The sequence below is a fragment of the Amblyraja radiata genome, chromosome 18, assembly GCF_010909765.2.
Source record: "Amblyraja radiata isolate CabotCenter1 chromosome 18, sAmbRad1.1.pri, whole genome shotgun sequence".
Taxonomy (NCBI): domain Eukaryota; kingdom Metazoa; phylum Chordata; class Chondrichthyes; order Rajiformes; family Rajidae; genus Amblyraja; species Amblyraja radiata.
Genome location: NC_045973.1, coordinates 28,860,471 through 28,879,805, shown reverse-complemented (window position 1 = coordinate 28,879,805; position 19,335 = coordinate 28,860,471). Strand labels below are relative to the sequence as shown.

Genomic DNA, 19,335 nt, shown 5'->3' with positions numbered 1-19,335 from the left:
AAAGTTTAAAGTTAAAACGGGTTGTTCAGAATTTGACACCACTTGATCAGCCATTAATCCTTCAAGCATGGAAATACAACATGAAATCTCTTGAAACGTGGACCCTAAGTGTGCTAAATATATATGTGACTATTATTAATAGCAGCCTTCATTGTACGCCAAATCCCTACAAAGGCCTTTTAGCCTTATCAACTCAAGGAATTATATACCCTGAAGAAATAACATCCATTTCCAGTCGAGATTGCACACTACTCCTGCCAACCCTCTGATGTTGGATTTAAATGTGGTAACCTGCTGCTTCTGTACACCTTGTAACCATGTAGCTTGATTCCCCCTGCAAAATCATACATATTAATCATATCCTCTTGCGAGGGGAAGGGGGGGGGGGGGCAGCCATTTTATAAACCATCAGCTTGGTGGTGTTACTGTGGATACTAGTGGTAAAGCAGTAGTAAAGAGAGACAGGTTTTGTACTGAGCTGCAGAGCAGTCAAGAAATATGGCCTTGGGCTGCTTTCTTCCTTCCTTCCTTCCTTTCCTCCTTCCTTCTCCCCGCCACCCCCTATCAGTCTGAAGAAGGGTTTCGGCCCGAAACGTTGCCTATTTCCTTCGCTCCATAGATGCTGCTGCACCCGCTGAGTTTCTCCAGCTTTTTTGTGTACCTTTGACATTACAAGCCCTGGGCTGATAAGGCTGGTAATGGTATTCACTGTACATCCTGGTTGGATGTGCCCCATTAGTGACTGCCCCACTCCTGCACTGCTCCTTCCACTGGTCTCTTAACACACACATCCATTGATCTGCCAGCTTCCCCAATCAATCAGTAAGTTTAAAGTTTAAAAGGCCATTAATCAAATACATTACTTAATGACAGTTTTTGTTTCGTTTTCTAGTATATTTTTTATTGCCGATTAACACCTCGGAGAATCTTTAATTTAAAAAGCAGAATGCACAACATTTTTATTTGCTTCCCCATTGTTCCTGGGTTTTCCACAGCAGTGTCTTGTTGAATCAGTTCCTGGAGACTATCCTAATCCTGGAGCGTTGCTGGTGTGGGTTCAAGATCAGCTTCCAGCTTCTCTGCTGGAGACATCAGCAAGGAGATAGGTCTCCTGTTCAGCTAAAAACTCAGTTATTTTAGTCGAGATCTTTGAGGAAAGGATTCCCCATGCTTAAAGCCTTTCCTGCCCTTTGTTCAGATGGTAAACCTTTGGATAAGAACTTTTAGTTCGATGTCCTGCTGTAATATTTCCCCACTCATCTCAGTGTCCATATTCACCAGGTTTAAAACTGCTTCACAATCCCTTTCTGATAGATCGGCATCAACCCAGGACACTAGGTTCTGTCTTCAGTCTCTCTGTTTGTTTGAATGGTTTTCATGTGCAGCATTGTTTTGTTGTAATATTTAGGAAAGGAAGTCTATCTTTAATCGGACTTTACTGGACTTGGCACTAAATGTTATTCCTTTTATCCTGTATCTGTACACTGTGGACGGCTCATTTGTACTCGTATATAGTCTTTCCATTGACTGGTTAACATGCAATAAAAAGCTTTTCGCTGTACCTCAGTACACATGGCAATAAATTAAACTAAACAAGATATGTTGCTAAAGGGTATTGAATCTAATTTTGCTAAGTAAAGTTTATGTATGGTATATATTTATTTTAAGTACATGGGACTCTCAATCTACTGTCTTGTTCCTCGGTCATTTGGGGAGGCTGTTGTTTGCTTAATGCAGTCTGCTCAACAGACCATTCAATCCATCGTATCAGTACTGGCTCACTAAAGGAGTTATCTGTATGGTCTGATTCTCCTGCTTTATTTCCCCCTATCCTTCAAGTTGTTCTTTTTTTGTTTGCTATTGAATCTGTGTTGACTGCCCAGATCATAAAACAATGTTTGCAAAGGGAAAACAAATATCATCCCCTCTCCCCCCAGCACCCAGCCCTGTCAATCCTATCAACTGTATGCATACCTCTCCGCTGCTGACGGATGGCACAGCTGAGAGAGCTGTTGTCTCACAGCGCCAGCAACTGGGTTCGATCCTGACCTCGGGTGCTGTGTGGAGTTTGCATGTTCTCCCTATGACCCATTGTGTTTCCTCCCACATCCCAAAGGTGGGTTTTTAGTTAATTGGACTCTGTAAATTGCCCCTGGTGTATTGTGGGTGGATGAGAAAGTGGGATGACACACAACTAGTGTGAATGGGTAATCTATGGTTGGCGTGGACTCAGTGGGCTGAAGGGCCTGTTTCTCTGCTGTATCTCTCAACTAAACTAAAGATGTGCTAATGGGGTTCTCTGCAATCTGCACAGGTGTATGATGGACGATGACAACGAGGTGCGAGACAGGGCTACCTTCTACCTGAATGTGCTGGAGCAGAAACAGAAAGCTCTGAACTCTGCCTACATCCTCAATGGTAAGAAAAGTATGCTGTTTATTTTCCCAAATTCACCAATCACTTTCTAACTGATCATTAGGGGCTTCAGAACACACGGCTTCCCAGGAAAACGGGGTCTTGTCTTCAATTTTTCCCATCTTGATTGAATTGCTTTCACATCATGCTTGTTCTTGGTCGTGCAAGAAACATCAAATTTGAGCAGGAATGGGCCACAGCCCATCGATACAGTCCTGTATTCCACTTCAATACCCTGTTTTCTTCTTCCTATCCCCTTGTACCCTGCAGCATTTCAGAGCCCTCATTGAATGTATATAATGACATGGCCTCTGTTGTCTTCCATGTGGAAAATTCCACAGGTTATTCTTTGTGAAGAAATTACATCTGATCTCTGATGTGAACAGTGTTCTCCCCCCCACACCCACCCCCCACACCCGTGAAACTCACTGGTGCTCCCACCCCACATCCCTCACTCCTAGGAAACTCGTGGGTGCCCCCAGCTCCAAGAAATTCACGGAGGGCCCCGATGCAAAACTTGCCCCCCCCCCCTGGCTGCCCCGAAACTTACCTGACTCACTGGAAAATTAATTGTAATACTGTGTAATATCTTAAACGAATGAATTGTAATTGTGATACGGTAGTAACAGGGATAACATCAGTAGTCTGGGAAATCTGCCAGTGGAATATCGCAAGTCAGAAGTGCTGTATTATTGGGGTGTTACTGTACTTGGACCATTTGCAAACGATAGTTGATGTAATCTCTTCTTGCCCAGGCCTGCAGGTGTCCATTCCTGGCCTGGAACGAGCTCTGCACCATTACACCCTGGAGCCGTCCGAGAAACCCTTCGACTTGAAATCGGTTCCGTTATCCACAGCTCCCCTCACTGATCAGAAGTCTGGTGGGTACTCACTGCATTTGTCTATTGGTTCCCTGTTAACTGCCTCCATTGTGTTAGCCTCACACATTCCTAGATCCCGATGGAGTGATCCTTGCTCCTCGACCTTTTGGATTCATCCAAGGTGCATTTTGATCAGTGAATAAATACGAAGGGACGGCGAGGGTGTGTATATTTATTTCCTAGATGAGTCAGCTGTTACATTGGATGGTTTACCTTATTTTTATCTGCCTTTATAAATGCCGTTTTGATAAACGACGATTAAAGTCTTCCCTCAAAACACCCGTTTCTCCCGGAATGAATAAATGGCATTGTTAATGCTCCATTTCATTGAAAAGGCTTTTCATCTCTTGTCATTTTAATTATTCTCTACCCTGAAGCCACAGCAGGGAAAGGACAGATGTAGGTCACGTACTGATTGGAAAAGCCTTTTAATCTGGTCCTTCTGTTCTCTGATCCTCATTCCCCTCCCATTCCACACTCCATACATCCTTAAACTAATCAAATAAATAGCTTTGCTAGCAAACTAAAAACCGATGTTGAGTGCAGATTTAAGCTGATTATTGTCAATTATTTCAAGGTACAGTGAAAAGCTTTGTTTTGCATGCTATACGTCATACAGCATGGAACAGGTTCTTCGGCCCAACTTGTCCATGCCAACCAAATGGCCCATCTATGTTAGTCCCATTTGGCCCATATCCCTCTAAACTTTTTCCTATCTAAGTATCCTGTCCTGTCCAAGTATCCTTTAAATGCTGTTATAGTATCTGCCTCAACTCCCTTATCTGACAGCTTATTCCTTATACCCACCACCCTCTGAGGGAACAAATTGCTTCTCAGGTTTGTATTAAATCTAATCCCTCTCACCTTAAACATGTATCCTCTTATTTTTTTTTGATTCTCCTACCCTGGATAAAAGACTCTGCACATTAACCCTATCTATTTCCTTCATGATATTATATACCTCTATTCCTTGGAGCATTTGAGGTATGAGGTTATAAAGTCCCAATCTGCCCAACTGAACCCTATAGCTCAGCCCCTCAAGTCCTGGCAACATCTTTGTAAATCCTCTCTGCACTCTTTCCAACTTAACAACATCCTCCCTATAGTAGCATGACCAAAACTGAATACAGTCCCCAAGTGTGCTCTCACCAACGTCTTGTACAATTGTAACTTATTGTTCTAAATTCTATACTCAATGGCCTGACTGATGAAGGCCAATTATACCAAATTTTGTATCGAATAATATGATAAGCAAGTACAATCAGGTCAAACTCAAGAACAATAGCTAAAGTAAAGGGGTGGATAGAGAGTGCAGGATGTATTTCTCAGCATTGCAGCACACACAGTTCCATGGACAAAGTCCAGTGTCTGCAATGAGGTAGGTTGGAGAATCGGGATTACACTCTAGCTAATGGAAGAATCATTTAGAAGTCTGATAACAGGGGAAGAAGCAGTTCCTGAGTCTGGGGATGCGCTCTTTCAAGCTTCTGTATCTTTTGCCTGATGGGAGTGAGGAGAATGAGGAATGACCCATGTCCTTCTGATTGTTTGCCCCTTACCTAGGCTAAGGGGTTTATTATGGCAGCCTGTTAGCTCACCAGCATCTCTTTCAGGATGGGGGGGGGGAACTGCACTATCAAAAACAAAGTGCTGGTTTATGTACTGGTTTATGTTCTATATTCTATCTCTAATCATCCCTGAACTGAAAAGGATCAATGATCTTCGAGGGTCTGGAATTGTTAGTGAGTTGTTAGAGATTTTTGGGTGATATTTATGCTAGCTGTTCAAATTTGTTTTGTTGATTTTCTTTTCATAAGAAAATAACAATGTAATAAATAGTACGCTATTCTGCATCTTGACCCTGTTCCGCCACTCAATAAGACATGGCTCCAGGGTGACCAAGGCTGGGAGCTGAACATTCAGGGATATTCAATATTCCGGAGGGATAGACAGAAAAGAAAAGGAGGTGGGGTAGCTTTGCTGGTTAGAGAGGAGATTAACGCAATGGAAAGGAAGGACATTAGCTTGGAGGATGTGGAATCGATATGGGTAGAGCTGCAAAACACTAAGGGGCAGAAAACGCTAGTGGGTGTTGTGTACAGGCCACTTAACAGTATTAGTGAAGTTGGGGATGGCATCAAACAGGATATTAGAAATGCGTGCAACAAAGGTAAAACAGTTATAATGGGTGACTTCAATCTACATATAGATTGGGTGAATCAAATTGGCAGGGGTGCTGAGGAAGAGGATTTCTTGGAATGTATGCGGGATAGTTTTCTAAACCAACATGTAGAGGAACCAACGAGAGAGCAGGCTATTCTAGACTGGGTATTGAGTAATGAGGAAGGGTTAGTTAGCAGTCTTGTTGTGCGTGGCACCTTGGGCAAGAGTGATCATAATATGGTTGAGTTCTTCATTAGGATGGAGAGTGACATGGTTAATTCAGAAACAATGGTTCTGAACTTAAAGAAAGGTAACTTTGAAGGTATGAGACGTGAATTGGCCAAGATTGACTGGCGATTAATTCTTGAAGGGTTGACGGTGGATATGCAATGGAAGGCATTTAAAGACTGCATGGATGAACTACAAAAATTGTTCATCCCAGTTTGGCAAAATAATAAATCAGGGAAGGTAGTGCATCCGTGGATAACAAGGGAAATCAGGGATAGTATCAAAGCAAAAGATGAAGCGTACAAATTAGCCAGAAAAAGCAGCCTACCAGAGGACTGGGAAAAATTCAGAGACCAGCAAAGGAGGACAAAGGGCTTAATTAGGAAAGGGAAAATAGATTATGAAAGAAAACTGGCAGGGAACATTAAAACTGACTGCAAAAGTTTTTATAGATATGTGAAGAGAAAGAGATTAGTTAAAACAAATGTAGATCCCTTGCAGTCAGAAACAGGTGAATTGATCATGGGGAACAAGGACATGGCGGACCAATTGAATAACTACTTTGGTTCCGTCTTCACTAAGGAAGACATAAATAATCTGCCGGAAATAGCAGGGGACCGCGGGTCAAAGAAGATGGAGGAACTGAGTGAAATCCAGGTTAGTCGGGAAGTGGTGTTAGGTAAATTGAATGGATTAAAGGCCGATAAATCCCCAGGGCCAGATAGGCTGCATCCCAGAGTACTTAAGGAAGTAGCCCCAGAAATAGTGGATGCATTAGTGATAATTTTTCAAAACTCTTTAGATTCTGGAGTAGTTCCTGAGGATTGGAGGGTAGCTAATGTAACCCCACTTTTTTAAAAAGGGAGGGAGAGAGAAAACGGGGAATTACAGACCAGTTAGTCTAACATCGGTAGTGGGGAAACTGCTAGTTATTAAAGATGGGATAGCAGCACATTTGAAAAGTGGTGAAATCATTGGACAAAGTCAGCATGGATTTACAAAAGGTAAATCATGTCTGGCGAATCTTATAGAATTTTTCGAGGATGTAACTAGTAGAGTGGATAGGGGAGAACCAGTGGATGTGTTATATCTGGACTTTCAGAAGGCTTTCGACAAGGTCCCACATAAGAGATTAGTATACAAACTTAAAGCACACGGTATTGGGGGTTCAGTATTGATGTGGATAGAGAACTGGCTGGCAAACAGGAAGCAAAGAGTAGGAGTAAACGGGTCCTTTTCAGAATGGCAGGCAGTGACTAGTGGGGTACCGCAAGGCTCCGTGCTGGGACCCCAGCTATTTACAATATATATTAATGATTTGGACGAGGGAATTGAATGCAACATCTCCAAGTTTGCGGATGACGTTAAGCTGGGGGGCAGTGTTAGCTGTGAGGAGGATGCTAGGAGGCTGCAAGGTGACTTCGATAGGCTGGGTGAGTGGGCAAATGCATGGCAGATGCAGTATAATGTGGATAAATGTGAGGTTATCCACTTTGGTGGCAAAAACAGGAAAGCAGACTATTATCTAAATGGTGGCCGATTAGGAAAAGGGGAGATGCAACGAGACCTGGGTGTCATGGTACACCAGTCATTGAAAGTGGGCATGCAGGTGCAGCAGGCAGTGAAGAAAGCGAATGGTATGTTAGCTTTCATAGCAAAAGGATTTGAGTATAGGAGCAGGGAGGTTCTACTGCAGTTGTACAGGGTCTTGGTGAGACCACACCTGGAGTATTGCGTACAGTTTTGGTCTCCAAATCTGAGGAAGGACATTATTGCCATAGAGGGAGTGCAGAGAAGGTTCACCAGACTGATTCCTGGGATGTCAGGACTTTCATATGAAGAAAGACTGGATAGACTCTGCTTGTACTCGCTAGAATTTAGGAGATTGAGTGGGGGGATCTTATAGAAACTTACAAAATTCTTAAGGGGTTGGACAGGCTAGATGCAGGAAGATTGTTCCCGATGTTGGGGATGTCCAGGACAAGGGGTCACAGCTTAAGGATAGAGGGGAAATCCTTTAGGACCGAGATGAGAAAAACTTTTTTCACACAGAGAGTGGTGAATCTCTGGAACTCTCTGCCACAGAAGGTAGTTGAGGCCAGTTCATTGGCTATATTTAAGAGGGAGTTAGATGTGGCCCTTGTGGTGGCTAAAGGGATCATGGGGTATGGAGAGAAGGCAGGTATAGGATACTGAGTTGGATGATCAGCCATGATCATATTGAATGGCGGTGCAGGCTCGAAGGGCCGAATGGCCTACTCCTGCACCTATTTTTATGTTTCTGTGTGAGATGGCATGAATCACCTTTGCAAACCCTCCAGAGGCCAGGATAACATGCTTTGGAATTGAAGCCTGTAGATGTGAAAAGGTGACTCCCCTCTCAGCTCTCCTCAGTCTCTTCCCCACCATCCCCCTTGAGCATCTTAGCACTCTACTCTTTTGTTCCATTGAACTCACCTGGTGTTTTTCCATGTTTCATTCTATCATACCAGAGATCTCGCCATCAGCTTCAGTGAAGATGCCAGAGAAGGTGGCATCAAGCAGACAGGACATTTTCCAAGGTAGGGGCGACTTCTCCCAATAGTAATTGCTGTCTGCATTTCTAAATTACAACAGTCGTTTCAGAATCATTACAGGATCCCTTTCAGTGACAGTGAAAATCTTGTTCCATTTCAGAGCAACTCTCTGCTGTCCCAGAGTTCAAAGACCTGGGCACACTTTTCAAGTCCTCGTCCAACCCTGTGCCCCTCACAGAGTCGGAGACGGAGTACGTTGTCCGCTGTACCAAGCACACCTTTACCAATCACCTTGTGTTCCAGGTGAGTCCAGCACGGGTTCTGGGTGGACTATGCGATTAACCTGTGTGCCTGTAGTTTCCGCTTGTGCTTGCATTTATGAAATTGATGCATATAAAACTATTTATATATTCAAACAGCCAGCTCAGCATTGCCATTAAATTTCTGATCTGAGTTGAAACCACTATAGAAGGAAGGCTTGCATTTTATTCATGCAGCGTTTTCTATCACCTCCAGATTTCCGGAATCTGTTTCAGTTGGGTAAGGACTTTGTCTCTGTTGTAAAGTCTCAGCAATACTCTATTCAGGAGTGACAGGGCTATAAAGGTAAACCAGAAATGCTTGCATTTCTGTCGCACATGCCAGAATTTCAGATGTCCAAAAACACTTGGAAACCTTTGAAGGGGGGATTCACGGGATGACTGGAATGGAAGTGACGGCTGCAACGGGCTTTTGTACAGTTGGGACTGTAAAGTGGTGTCTTGCATATAGACTCACTGGTGGGCTATTCTGTAATAAGCAAGGGATTGTGCTTATGTATGGTGAAAGTCTTTCTGAGCTCTATGCAACAACAAAAAAAACTGTACCTTGGCACATATGGTAATAAAGAAGCCATTGAACCATTGACCTGTGGGAGGAAATGAAACAGCCTATTTGTATACAGCTAGAAACCACAGACAGTTTGTTGAGAAAAATAATTGATCTTTGAAATAATGCCATCAGATTCTGTTATGCCCCTCGAAGATTGCAGGCAGGGACCCAGTTTAACAAATCAATCATAAAAGAACACCTCAGAGTTTTGGCAGCTTGGATGATGATGCAGGGTTGACTGCATTCTTCTTTCTTCAATAATGAGTTTGCCAGCTACTGATCCATGGATGACCCACACTAACAATTACAAGACCGCAACTGGTATTATCAATAAGGCGAGGTCCTGACTTCCATTCTGAGCTGCAAGATGCTGTGGGGTCTTGCCATGGTGTGAGGGAAAGGATGGTGCCTCCAGTGGAATAATCTAGGAAGACGACTTAGTTTAGAGATACTGCATGGAAATAGGCCCTTTGGCCCACCGAGTCGGCGCCGACCATCGACCCCCCTACACTAGCACTATCCTACACACTAGGGATAAGTTACACTTTACAGAATCCAATTAACCAACTAATCTGGGCGTCTTTGGAGCATGGGAGGAAACCCAACCGGTAATAGGAAGAACGTACAAACTGTACGGACATCATGCGTAGTCAGGGTCGAACCTGAGTCTCTGGCGCTGTAAGGCAGCAAAACTACCGCTGTGCCACCGTGGCTCTGTTTAAAAACAAGCGGTAGTCTGTTTAAGGTGTTGGATAGAACTGCAGATGCTGATTTAAATCGAAGGTTGACACAAAACGCTAGAGTAACTCAGCGGGACAGGCAGCATCTCTAGAGAGAAGGAATGGGTGGAGGAGAATCACAGTCCACACTCCCTTCAACCACAACCCTCAGCAGTTCTGCATCCAATGGGTGACGTTTTGGATTGAGACCTTCAGTCTGGATTTCCCAGTGCTTCTTTCCCAGGTGCAATATTTTGCATTGTATGAGACATCTTTCACTGTGGGGAATCTGGATTAACACGTTTTGCTTTAACTGCCTTTGCTAGAGAGAAATAAGAATTTAAAAGGAACACAGTCAAGATCCCTTGGATGCAGAACTGCTGAGGGTTGTGGTTGAAGGGAGTGTGGACTGTGATTCTCCTCCACTGCTCCTACAACTGTGCCCAGAGGTGACAATCTTACCCAGTTGTATTATTAAAATTATGTTTCTGTCTGATTTCTGCAGTTTGATTGTACAAATACGCTGAATGATCAGATCCTGGAGAATGTCACGGTGCAGATGGAGCCCACAGAAGGTTATGAAGTGGTGTGCTGCATTCCAGCAGCGAGCCTATCTTATAACCAGGCAGGCATCTGTTACACACTGGTGGCACCGCCTGAAGACGATCCAACGGCAGGTGAGCAATGTTTTGCAGCTACATGCTAGGTCTTGGTTTCACTGGGGCTGGTTCATCTTTTTGGACTGGTTTCTGCATTCGGCACCAAAACACCTACTCAACTCAAAATTCAGCCAGTTCAGTTGTGGTTTGAGTTTTTCAAAAAATCTTTGGCGTCATAAAATATGTGAAAGTCTTTCATGAACCAGTGCGATCAGCTGTAGGCGTACTATAGCACAATATTTTCCCATTACAAAGCATATCTTGAAGAATTGACGAGCATAGAACAGGCTATTTTTAAACCAGTTGAAAATGGGCTGCTCATAAAAAATTGCGCTTTTAATAGGATCTTAATCCTTTACCTGAAGAAATGTATTAAAAACATTTTGAAACAATAACATCAATAACATTTAATTTATTTGTTGGTGAATAAAGTTTTTTTTGTATGAAACCCCTTTTAAAGCTTGCCTGCCTGCCTGCCTGTCCCACTGAGTTACTCCAGCTTTTTTTCTATCTTCGGTTTAATCCAGCATCTGCAGATCCTTCCAACACATTAAAGCTTGATTACTTGCGTTTGTAGTCGTGAACCAGTGCGCCTGGAATATATCCATGTCTGAGGCAACTTGGGTGAATGGGTTAGTTCAATATGGGAATTTTGGAATGAATGAAAATGATTACAAATGCCATGAAGTCTTGTGTTCAAAATAATGTGATCATTTCTGTTAGTTTTTATCAGGAGGTGATAGAAGTACAACTTCCCAGCGTAACTGTTCTTGGGTTTTAGGCTGTTCAGTACGGGAGAAATGACCGGGCTTTGAAACTATGGAACCATTATGACCTTGCAGAAGGGCCCCATCTATTATTTACTACATTCTCCCACTTCTGCTCATTTGCTGAGAATTTGAAATGTGACCTGTGTGATATTAGTTGCTCTTACCTCAGTGTAAAGACTCAGGCCTATTCAAACTCTGCAGAGAACTGCCAGATGGAATGGGCTTGGTGCTGGATGGATTTATTGCCTCTGGATCACGAGCACAGCAAAAACCTTTCAGCTCTTTTCACTCTGACCTGCCGATTGAATAGATTATGATTAGGCTGCGGAGCGGTTATATTTATCTGCTTTTAATCCTTATCTCTTCTGATCTCAAACCTCCATGGTATGGGAGAAAGGCCCATTATGTCCAGAGTCATGAGCACAATTGCCAATTACCTCCTGGTAGGTTCAGCTTGGACACCACAGACCTGCAAAGTCAATGCCAACTTTCCTCTGGGTATTGGAATTGTTTTCCCTTCCTCTTTGTACTTACCTTTTATTTCTCCCTCTTCAGTGGCATGTACATTCAGCTGTACCCTAAAGTTCACCGTTAAAGACTGCGATCCAAACACCGGAGAGACTGAAGAGGATGGGTACGAAGATGAGTATGTGGTAAGTTGGACTGAGTCTCCACTGGTTGTGATCGGGCTTAATGTAATAGAAACATCTTTATTTACCTGTGTGATATCCCAGACTAGTTTGCAATAATTTTATCTACAGCAAGCCCCTATTGAAAATTGAATTGCATGAATCTCTTAATAATTTCCAAGACACGGAGTGAGAATTCTCCTGCCCCTCGTCAAAATAAGGGTCATGGGTTTTTGCTTTGTCCACCTGCGAATGGAGATGGTCTTTATTAAACGTTTCATTGCAATTTACAGAAGCCAAACAAACCTGTATGTCTTTGGAGTGTGGGAGGAAACCAGAGCACCTGGAGAAAACCTATGCGGTCACAGGGAGAACTTACAAACTCCATACAGACAGCACCTGTTGTCAGGATCGAACCCGGGTCTCTGGTGCTGTTATGCCCCTGTCCCACTTAGGAAACCTGAACGGAAACCTCTGGAGACCTTGCGCCCCACCCAAGGTTTCCGTGAGGTTCCCGGAAGTTACCCAGAGATCAGAATGTTTTTCACACATTATTGTGTAAACTGCATCAAAACCCACTAAATGGATTTGAATAAACACCTTGTTTAAATGGTGGGGAGGAAAATGATATGATGAATGTGGGATTGGTGTAGACACCAGAACGGTGATAAGCTATCAGATAGCCCCTTCATTAGGTTTCCTAGCATGTAAATGGTGACAAGATCATTGGTTTTTAGCTACTCTATCACCGTTTCAAATACGTTCTTTGATTGTTTAAACATGGATGCATAATTTATGTGGAAGATTTTTATATAGTGTAATTTATGGTAAGATTTTTCACGTTATCTGAGAGCAATTAGCCCAGACCTCAAATCGTTGTGCATTCAACACCCCTGAGATAGTGCAGAAGTGAAGATTACACTGCATGTCCACAGCTACTGTCGCTTCCAGTATTATGTATAGTCTGAGGTTAGTGGTCCTTGTGCATAAATCACTAACTGTGAGAGACATTCTGTTTTACAAAATTTAAAGTATACTTTGACTGGAAATATTTAGAGGGAAATAGGCCAAATACAGGCAAATGGGACTAGCTTAGATGGATCACCTTGCTCAAGTTGGATGAGTTAGGCCGAAGGCCATATTTCCTTGCAAGTGTAAATTGTTATCTTTAGCAGGTAAGCATATGTGCCGTTTCCTAATTCCTCCTCATCGGGACTACCTTTTGAACGGACTATTGAGCGTGACTAATAACCGTATTGGCTGCAAGTATCCAGAATGTAGTCATTTGCCAACAGGTTAGGTTTGTTTTTCCAGCTGGAAGATGTTGAGATCACTGTGGCCGACCACATCCAGAAAGTGCTGAAGCCGAACTTCGGTGCTGCCTGGGAGGAGGTGGGAGACTCCTTTGAGAAAGAAGAGACTTTCGCCCTGTCAAGCATGAAAACACTTGATGGTTAGTACTGATCAGTAGCTAGCAGTTAATTGGTATTGATCTGCAGATGGTACGAATAGCATTGATCTCAGCTTTGCACGCGGAGTTGATGCTGATTGTACAGAGACTGTGTCACCCAACGTGCCAGATATCAATCTGATACAGCTTTGTCAGTATTTTCATTCCCTTCATTCCCTTCATTCATTTCCTTCTGAAAATAACTGTATAGCACTGGAACAGGCTCTACAAGCCATGAACAGGTGTCCATGCCGAACATGATGCCAAGATAAACTGGCCCTTTCTGCCTGCATATGAAACACATTCTTACATTCCTTGCACATTTGTCTGTTTATTTAAAAGCCTCTTGATCGACACTATCGTATCGACTTCCAACACCACCCTGGTAGCACGTTCCAGGCACCCACCGTACTGTGTCAAAAAAAAAAAACTTGCTCCATTCAACTCTAAACTTCCCCCCCTGACATAACTATTCCCTCTGGTATTTGAGATTTCCCCGGGATGTGGTCTGGCTGTGAAACCTGCCTCTCCCAGTTTTGTCATACATGACATTTAGCTAAACAGTGTGAGATTCAGCAGGAGCTGAGCTGAGGAGGTGAACTGATGGTCACCTTCTAAATGTGATATTTATGCAACACATCATTTCAATGTCCTTATTCACGATAGAGGATTGCTTCATTTGGCAGAAAGGTTGTGCTGTGTATTGGTACAGTTTGATTAGAGTGCTGGTGAGTAGGCCAAGTGTGTGTGTGTGTGCAGGAGAGGGCGTGCCATCTGATTTGCACTAGCTCCTGCCTGGTACGAAAACCTTTAAGTGCTGGTCATACAGAAAGGACGCATGTTTTGTTTATTGTTTGCTTGTAATCTTTGATTTCAGGCAATGAATGATTAGTCTGTGAACACTGGGTTTATGTGAAAGCATTGGTTATTTGAATTGGATTATGGACAGATGCCGCTAGGCTCATCTGCCTTGATGTAGCATATGGGACATGTTATAAGCCATGTGCTCCTTGTATTTACAGAGGCTGTGAATAACATTGTTAACTTCCTGGGCATGCAGCCGTGTGAGAGATCTGATAAGGTGCCGGAGAACAAGAATTCACACACACTCTTCCTAGCAGGTAAGATGGCTGACCACTCTTCCCGACACAGATTCAATGTGGGTACTGGAGCCACCTGTGACTTCCAGTAATGTTGTGGAGAAGCGTTTCTTGATGGGGTTGGGGAAAGGTGCAGGATATGGTTAAACCATTAAAGATTTTCTGCTCTCTTCCCCATGCTTACTAGATGGTGTGTTGTGTTAATGAGTGATTACAAAGAGTGACTTGCATTTAAAAAATGCCCTTAGTGGAGTAATATAATGAACATGGTAATTATACTTTGGTTCAGGTTGTACTGGCCCCTTGTAGCTTCCAATTACTATGAAGGGAACATCTTCTGCCAACAGAGCAGTGACCAACATCAGATCATTTCCTGGTCAACTCCTGTTTGCTGCAGTAGGAGCAGGCTGGATGTACCCTTTGATGTTAATTCATCAGGTGGCTTCTCACATTTACATGCCTCAAAATACTCCCCTACCTGGAGGCAGAGGAGATGTTTCTACTAGAAGGAGGCACTAACTGAGGATCATAAATGAAAGACAGTCAGTGATGGACTCAACTGGGAATTGTGGAGAAGCTTCATTCTCCGTATAATGATGAGAATGGGTAACCTTTTCCACAGGAGCGATTAAGGAAAGCAGAAATGTATTTAGGAATTATGGATAAACACGAGAGGAGGTGGTGTTGATGGGGTGAGGTGACACAGGATGTGGGGAGGCAGCTGTCCGACACAAGTCTGTTTCTGTGCCGTGCATCCTGTAGCCTCACATTAAATGAATGACTTTGCCTGATCCATCCATGATTTTTTTAAAGTTTAGGTTTATTATTGTCACCACAGTGGAAAGCGCAATCAGATAACACAGTAAATAAATACAATCAAGTCAAACTCAAGTGCGATAGAGCAAAGGGGAAGATACAGAATATCATTCTCAGCATTGCAGCACATCGCTTCCTTAGACAAAGTCCAATGCATGCAATGGGATAGAGGTGAATTGGGCAGTACCCAAACTTATGGAAGGACCGTTCAGAAGCCTGATAAGAGGCAAAAAAGCTGTTCCTGAATTGGGTGGCACATGCTTTCAAACTTCTGTACCTTCTGCTGGATGGGAGCGGGGAGGAGGAATGGGTCAAGTCTTTTATTATGTTGCCTGCTTTTCCAAGGCAGCGTTGAGTGTAGATGGAGTCATTGATGGCAAGTCTGGTCTGTGTGATGGACTGGGCCACATTACAACACTGCAATTTTATTGTGGTCTTGGTTTTTGTTCCCCTTCAGGTGTGTTCCGTGGGGGTCACGACCTGCTGGTGCGGGCCCGACTGGCACTGATGGACAGTGTGACAATGCAGGTCACAGCACGAAGTAAAGACGAGGTGCCTGTAGATGTCATCATGGCCTCCGTCGGTTAGTTTCTTCTGTGAAGAAGTCTGGATAATGTTCTAGTGATTGGGATGGGGGGGGAGGAGAGAAGGAAAATAATGGGGGGAAATTCCAAGAAAACGTCACATTTTATTGCCATTTAAGTGGGGGGGATTTCAGTACGTTGTTAGCCCCACATAGATTGTGTCTGAATGTTTGCACTTGAAAGCAAAGATGTCTGAATTATTAATTGTGTTAATAACCTTGATTGTGGTTTTATGGAAGCCTGCTAATGAGGGAATTTTAAACACCCCATAATGAGGATTGTTACATTAAATAAAAAGACCGTATATATATTAAATGCATATATAAATTGTGGAGCTGAAACACAGGAGCTTTAAGATTTGTTTTCTTTCCTGCAATCTGTTGAATACAAATGCCTTTGTTATTCCACTTTCTGTCTCATGTACTTCAGTTTATATTGGGTAAGACGAGGAGTTTTGATAAAATTCCCATAGACCACTTGTTGTTTGCTTGGCATATTACACTTTATTCTTGGATAATTCTCTGCAGTGGTTCACACTGCTTGTATTGAGCTTCACAGAAAGGAATATGATGAAGAGTAGGAACTTTTTATCCCTCCGTTTGCACCCTGGGCACTAAAAATAATCAAACAGGCACCTCGTTAAAGTACCAATCAATTTGCCTAGAAATGGCTTGCTCGGGTATTCAGGCATCACAAGGACCCGATGGTCATTGACCAACGAGAAATAGACCAACACTTCTTAACATAGAAACATAGAAATTAGGTGCAGGAGTAGGCCATTCGGCCTTTCGAGCCTGCACCGCCATTCAATATGATCATGGCTGATCATCCAACTCAGTATCCCGTACCTGCCTTCTCTCCATACCCTCTGATCCCCTTAGCCACAAGGGCCACATCTAACTCCCTCTTAAATATAGCCAATGAACTGGCCTCGACTACCCTCTGTGGCAGGGAGTTCCAGAGATTCACCACTCTCTGTGTGAAAAAAGTTCTTCTCATCTCGGTTTTAAAGGATTTCCCCCTTATCCTTAAGCTGTGACCCCTTGTCCTGGACTTCCCCAACATCGGGAGCAATCTTCCTGCATCTAGCCTGTCCAACCCCTTAAGAATTTTGTAAGTTTCTATAAGATCCCCTCTCAATCTCCTAAATTCTAGAGAGTATAAACCAAGTCTATCCAGTCTTTCTTCATAAGACAGTCCTGACATCCCAGGAATCAGTCTGGTGAACCTTCTCTGCACTCCCTCTATGGCAATAATGTCCTTCCTCAGATTTGGAGACCAAAACTGTACGCAATACTCCAGGTGTGGTCTCACCAAGACCCTGTACAACTGCAGTAGAACCTCCCTGCTCCTATACTCTTATTCTGCTTGTGCAGTGTAATTAGTATTCCAAATTCAGTGAATGAAAGTCTTCTATCTACCTGCATCAGCCCTACCCCTCACTACCTTCAGGATGCATTACATTTAATTTCCTCAACTGGACTTTGCTGCTGAGTAGTTTTGTAATTTTTACTTTTCAGAAATGCATTTCATCTAAATTACAAATTGTTGAAGTGAAATTGCCTCTGCAGCTTCTTGGAAACTGCAGGAAATGTTCATAGGTTATAGGAGCAGAATTGGGTCATTCGGCCCATCAAGTCTACTCTACCATTCAATCATGGCTGATCTATCTTTCTCTCTCAACCCCATTCTCCTGCCTGGACACCTTTACTGTCAATCTGCACCTTAAAAATACCCAATGACTGGTACAGCTGAATTCCACCGATTCACCACTCCCTGACCAAAGAAATACTGTCTCATACCAGTGTTCAGGACCAGCTTGTGAAGTGTGACCTGCAATACTGCTGAGTGACAACATTTTAGGATAGAATGAATTTCATTTTTAAATTCATGTGCATGCTTTTTTGCAATGCAGCCCGTCAAATCCATGCTGTCTTCTGGCAGAATCATCGCATTCTACAGTCCCTATAACCTAATTTATTTCAAATAGTTATATGGAAGCAGGCCCTTTGACCCAACCTGTCTGCATCATTTACATTAATCTCATTTTTATTCTTCCTGCATTGCCATCAAATTCTACACTTCCATGTGAGGAGGGACAGTTTAAAGTGTCCAATTTACTTAACCTACAAGTTTTTGTGATGTAGGAAGAAACTAAACCACCCAGAGGAAATCCATGCGGTCACAGGAAGAACTTACAAACTCCATTAGGCCAGAGCCCACGATGGAACCTGGAGCTGTGAGGACCAGCTGTAGTGTGCAGGTTGGGCCTGGACTCCACTCTCTGCTCAGGCTGCAGTGCTGGTCCTGGCACTGTACCCTTTAAATATGACCCAGAAGAGACAGAATTTGGTTATGTTGAGTTAAAATGTTAGACCTCCGTAACAAAAAAAGCTGCATGAGCAGCTGGAGGATTATCCAAGGGTTATTGATAGTGTTGATATTTTGAAAACAAATTTGAATTTACAGTGCAACATTTAAATTTGTATTTTTTTTAAATATACATTTGTAAGAAAGAAGGAGCTGGTTAGGTGAGAGAAACTGTGGGAGAGTACAGAATGCCACCTGGCCCGCTACTTCTATGCTAGCGCTCTGACAGTATCCTTCACTATCAGTACTTAAGCTCACTTGAGTGCGGAAGGCAGAATGAAAATCAGGAACCTACGTACAAATAACAGCAGCATTTAACTCTGTTAAACTCGCTTACTGCCCTGTTAATTCTCCATCAGGCATCTTATTATGCTGGAGGTAATCCTGGCACTAGACATCAATTTGCTGTGTTTGTTGCTGTTTCAAGTGGGCTGTTGATTGGTTACTCTCGTGTGAGAAGTGTAAAATGATTGCAGGATGAATGTGAAAGGCAGTAATTACAGGGTCTATTGTAAAACAATGAGGTTTGTGCCGCAGATACTGCTGGATTACTAGCTTTCAGAAAATTAGATCGTGCTTCACCACGGATTCATACTGCAGCCTTTAAACAAGCCACTCCCAAGTGACTTCATAGTTTGATTAAAAAACGGCAGCCATTGAACTGAAGGTGAGGGGGGGGGGGGGGGGGGGTGACAGCTGGTGCTACAGTGGGGGAAAGGGAGCAGACTGAACCCACAGGCAGAAATACAAAGGTAGACAAAAATGCTGGAGAAACTCAGCGGGTGCAGCAGCATCTATGGAGCAAAGGAAATAGGCAACGTTTCAGGCCGAAACCTTTCTTCAGAAATACAAATCTCTCCAGCGTGTGGAATTATTGTCAAACATTGCTAACTTTTTTTAATCAGGATTATCTAAATGCTTAGCTGGAGGATGAAATGTGTGGAAGCAGAGTGCCTTCCTCTCTATTAAAAAGGCAAGGCTGCAGTTTCTAAGCTAACATTCATTTAACTGTTATTGTCTGTTATATTAACCCACAACACTTTGGCAGGATGCTTGTGTTGATAAGGCCTTGCGCCAATCATTGATGCTTGGTTGTGTGACTGAAGGACGTTTGGGTGAGTGGTGTTTTATGAATGTAAATTTATACTTGCATCCAATGGGTCCC

General features: G+C 43.1%; 1 protein-coding gene across 1 annotated transcript in view; it reads left to right on the top strand.

Moving 5' to 3' along the window:
- Positions 1 to 16,276, top strand: part of copg1 (COPI coat complex subunit gamma 1) — a 74,716-nt gene extending 58,440 nt beyond the window's left edge. The window contains exons 16-24 of the mRNA XM_033037003.1: positions 2,315 to 2,418; positions 3,171 to 3,296; positions 8,180 to 8,248; positions 8,364 to 8,506; positions 10,298 to 10,469; positions 11,777 to 11,874; positions 13,165 to 13,303; positions 14,323 to 14,421; positions 15,674 to 16,276. Coding sequence (XP_032892894.1) covers positions 2,315 to 2,418; positions 3,171 to 3,296; positions 8,180 to 8,248; positions 8,364 to 8,506; positions 10,298 to 10,469; positions 11,777 to 11,874; positions 13,165 to 13,303; positions 14,323 to 14,421; positions 15,674 to 15,804 — 1,081 coding nt within the window. The 3' untranslated portion in view covers positions 15,805 to 16,276. The remainder of the gene's footprint in view (positions 1 to 2,314; positions 2,419 to 3,170; positions 3,297 to 8,179; positions 8,249 to 8,363; positions 8,507 to 10,297; positions 10,470 to 11,776; positions 11,875 to 13,164; positions 13,304 to 14,322; positions 14,422 to 15,673) is intronic.
- The last annotated feature ends 3,059 nt before the right edge of the window (positions 16,277 to 19,335 follow it).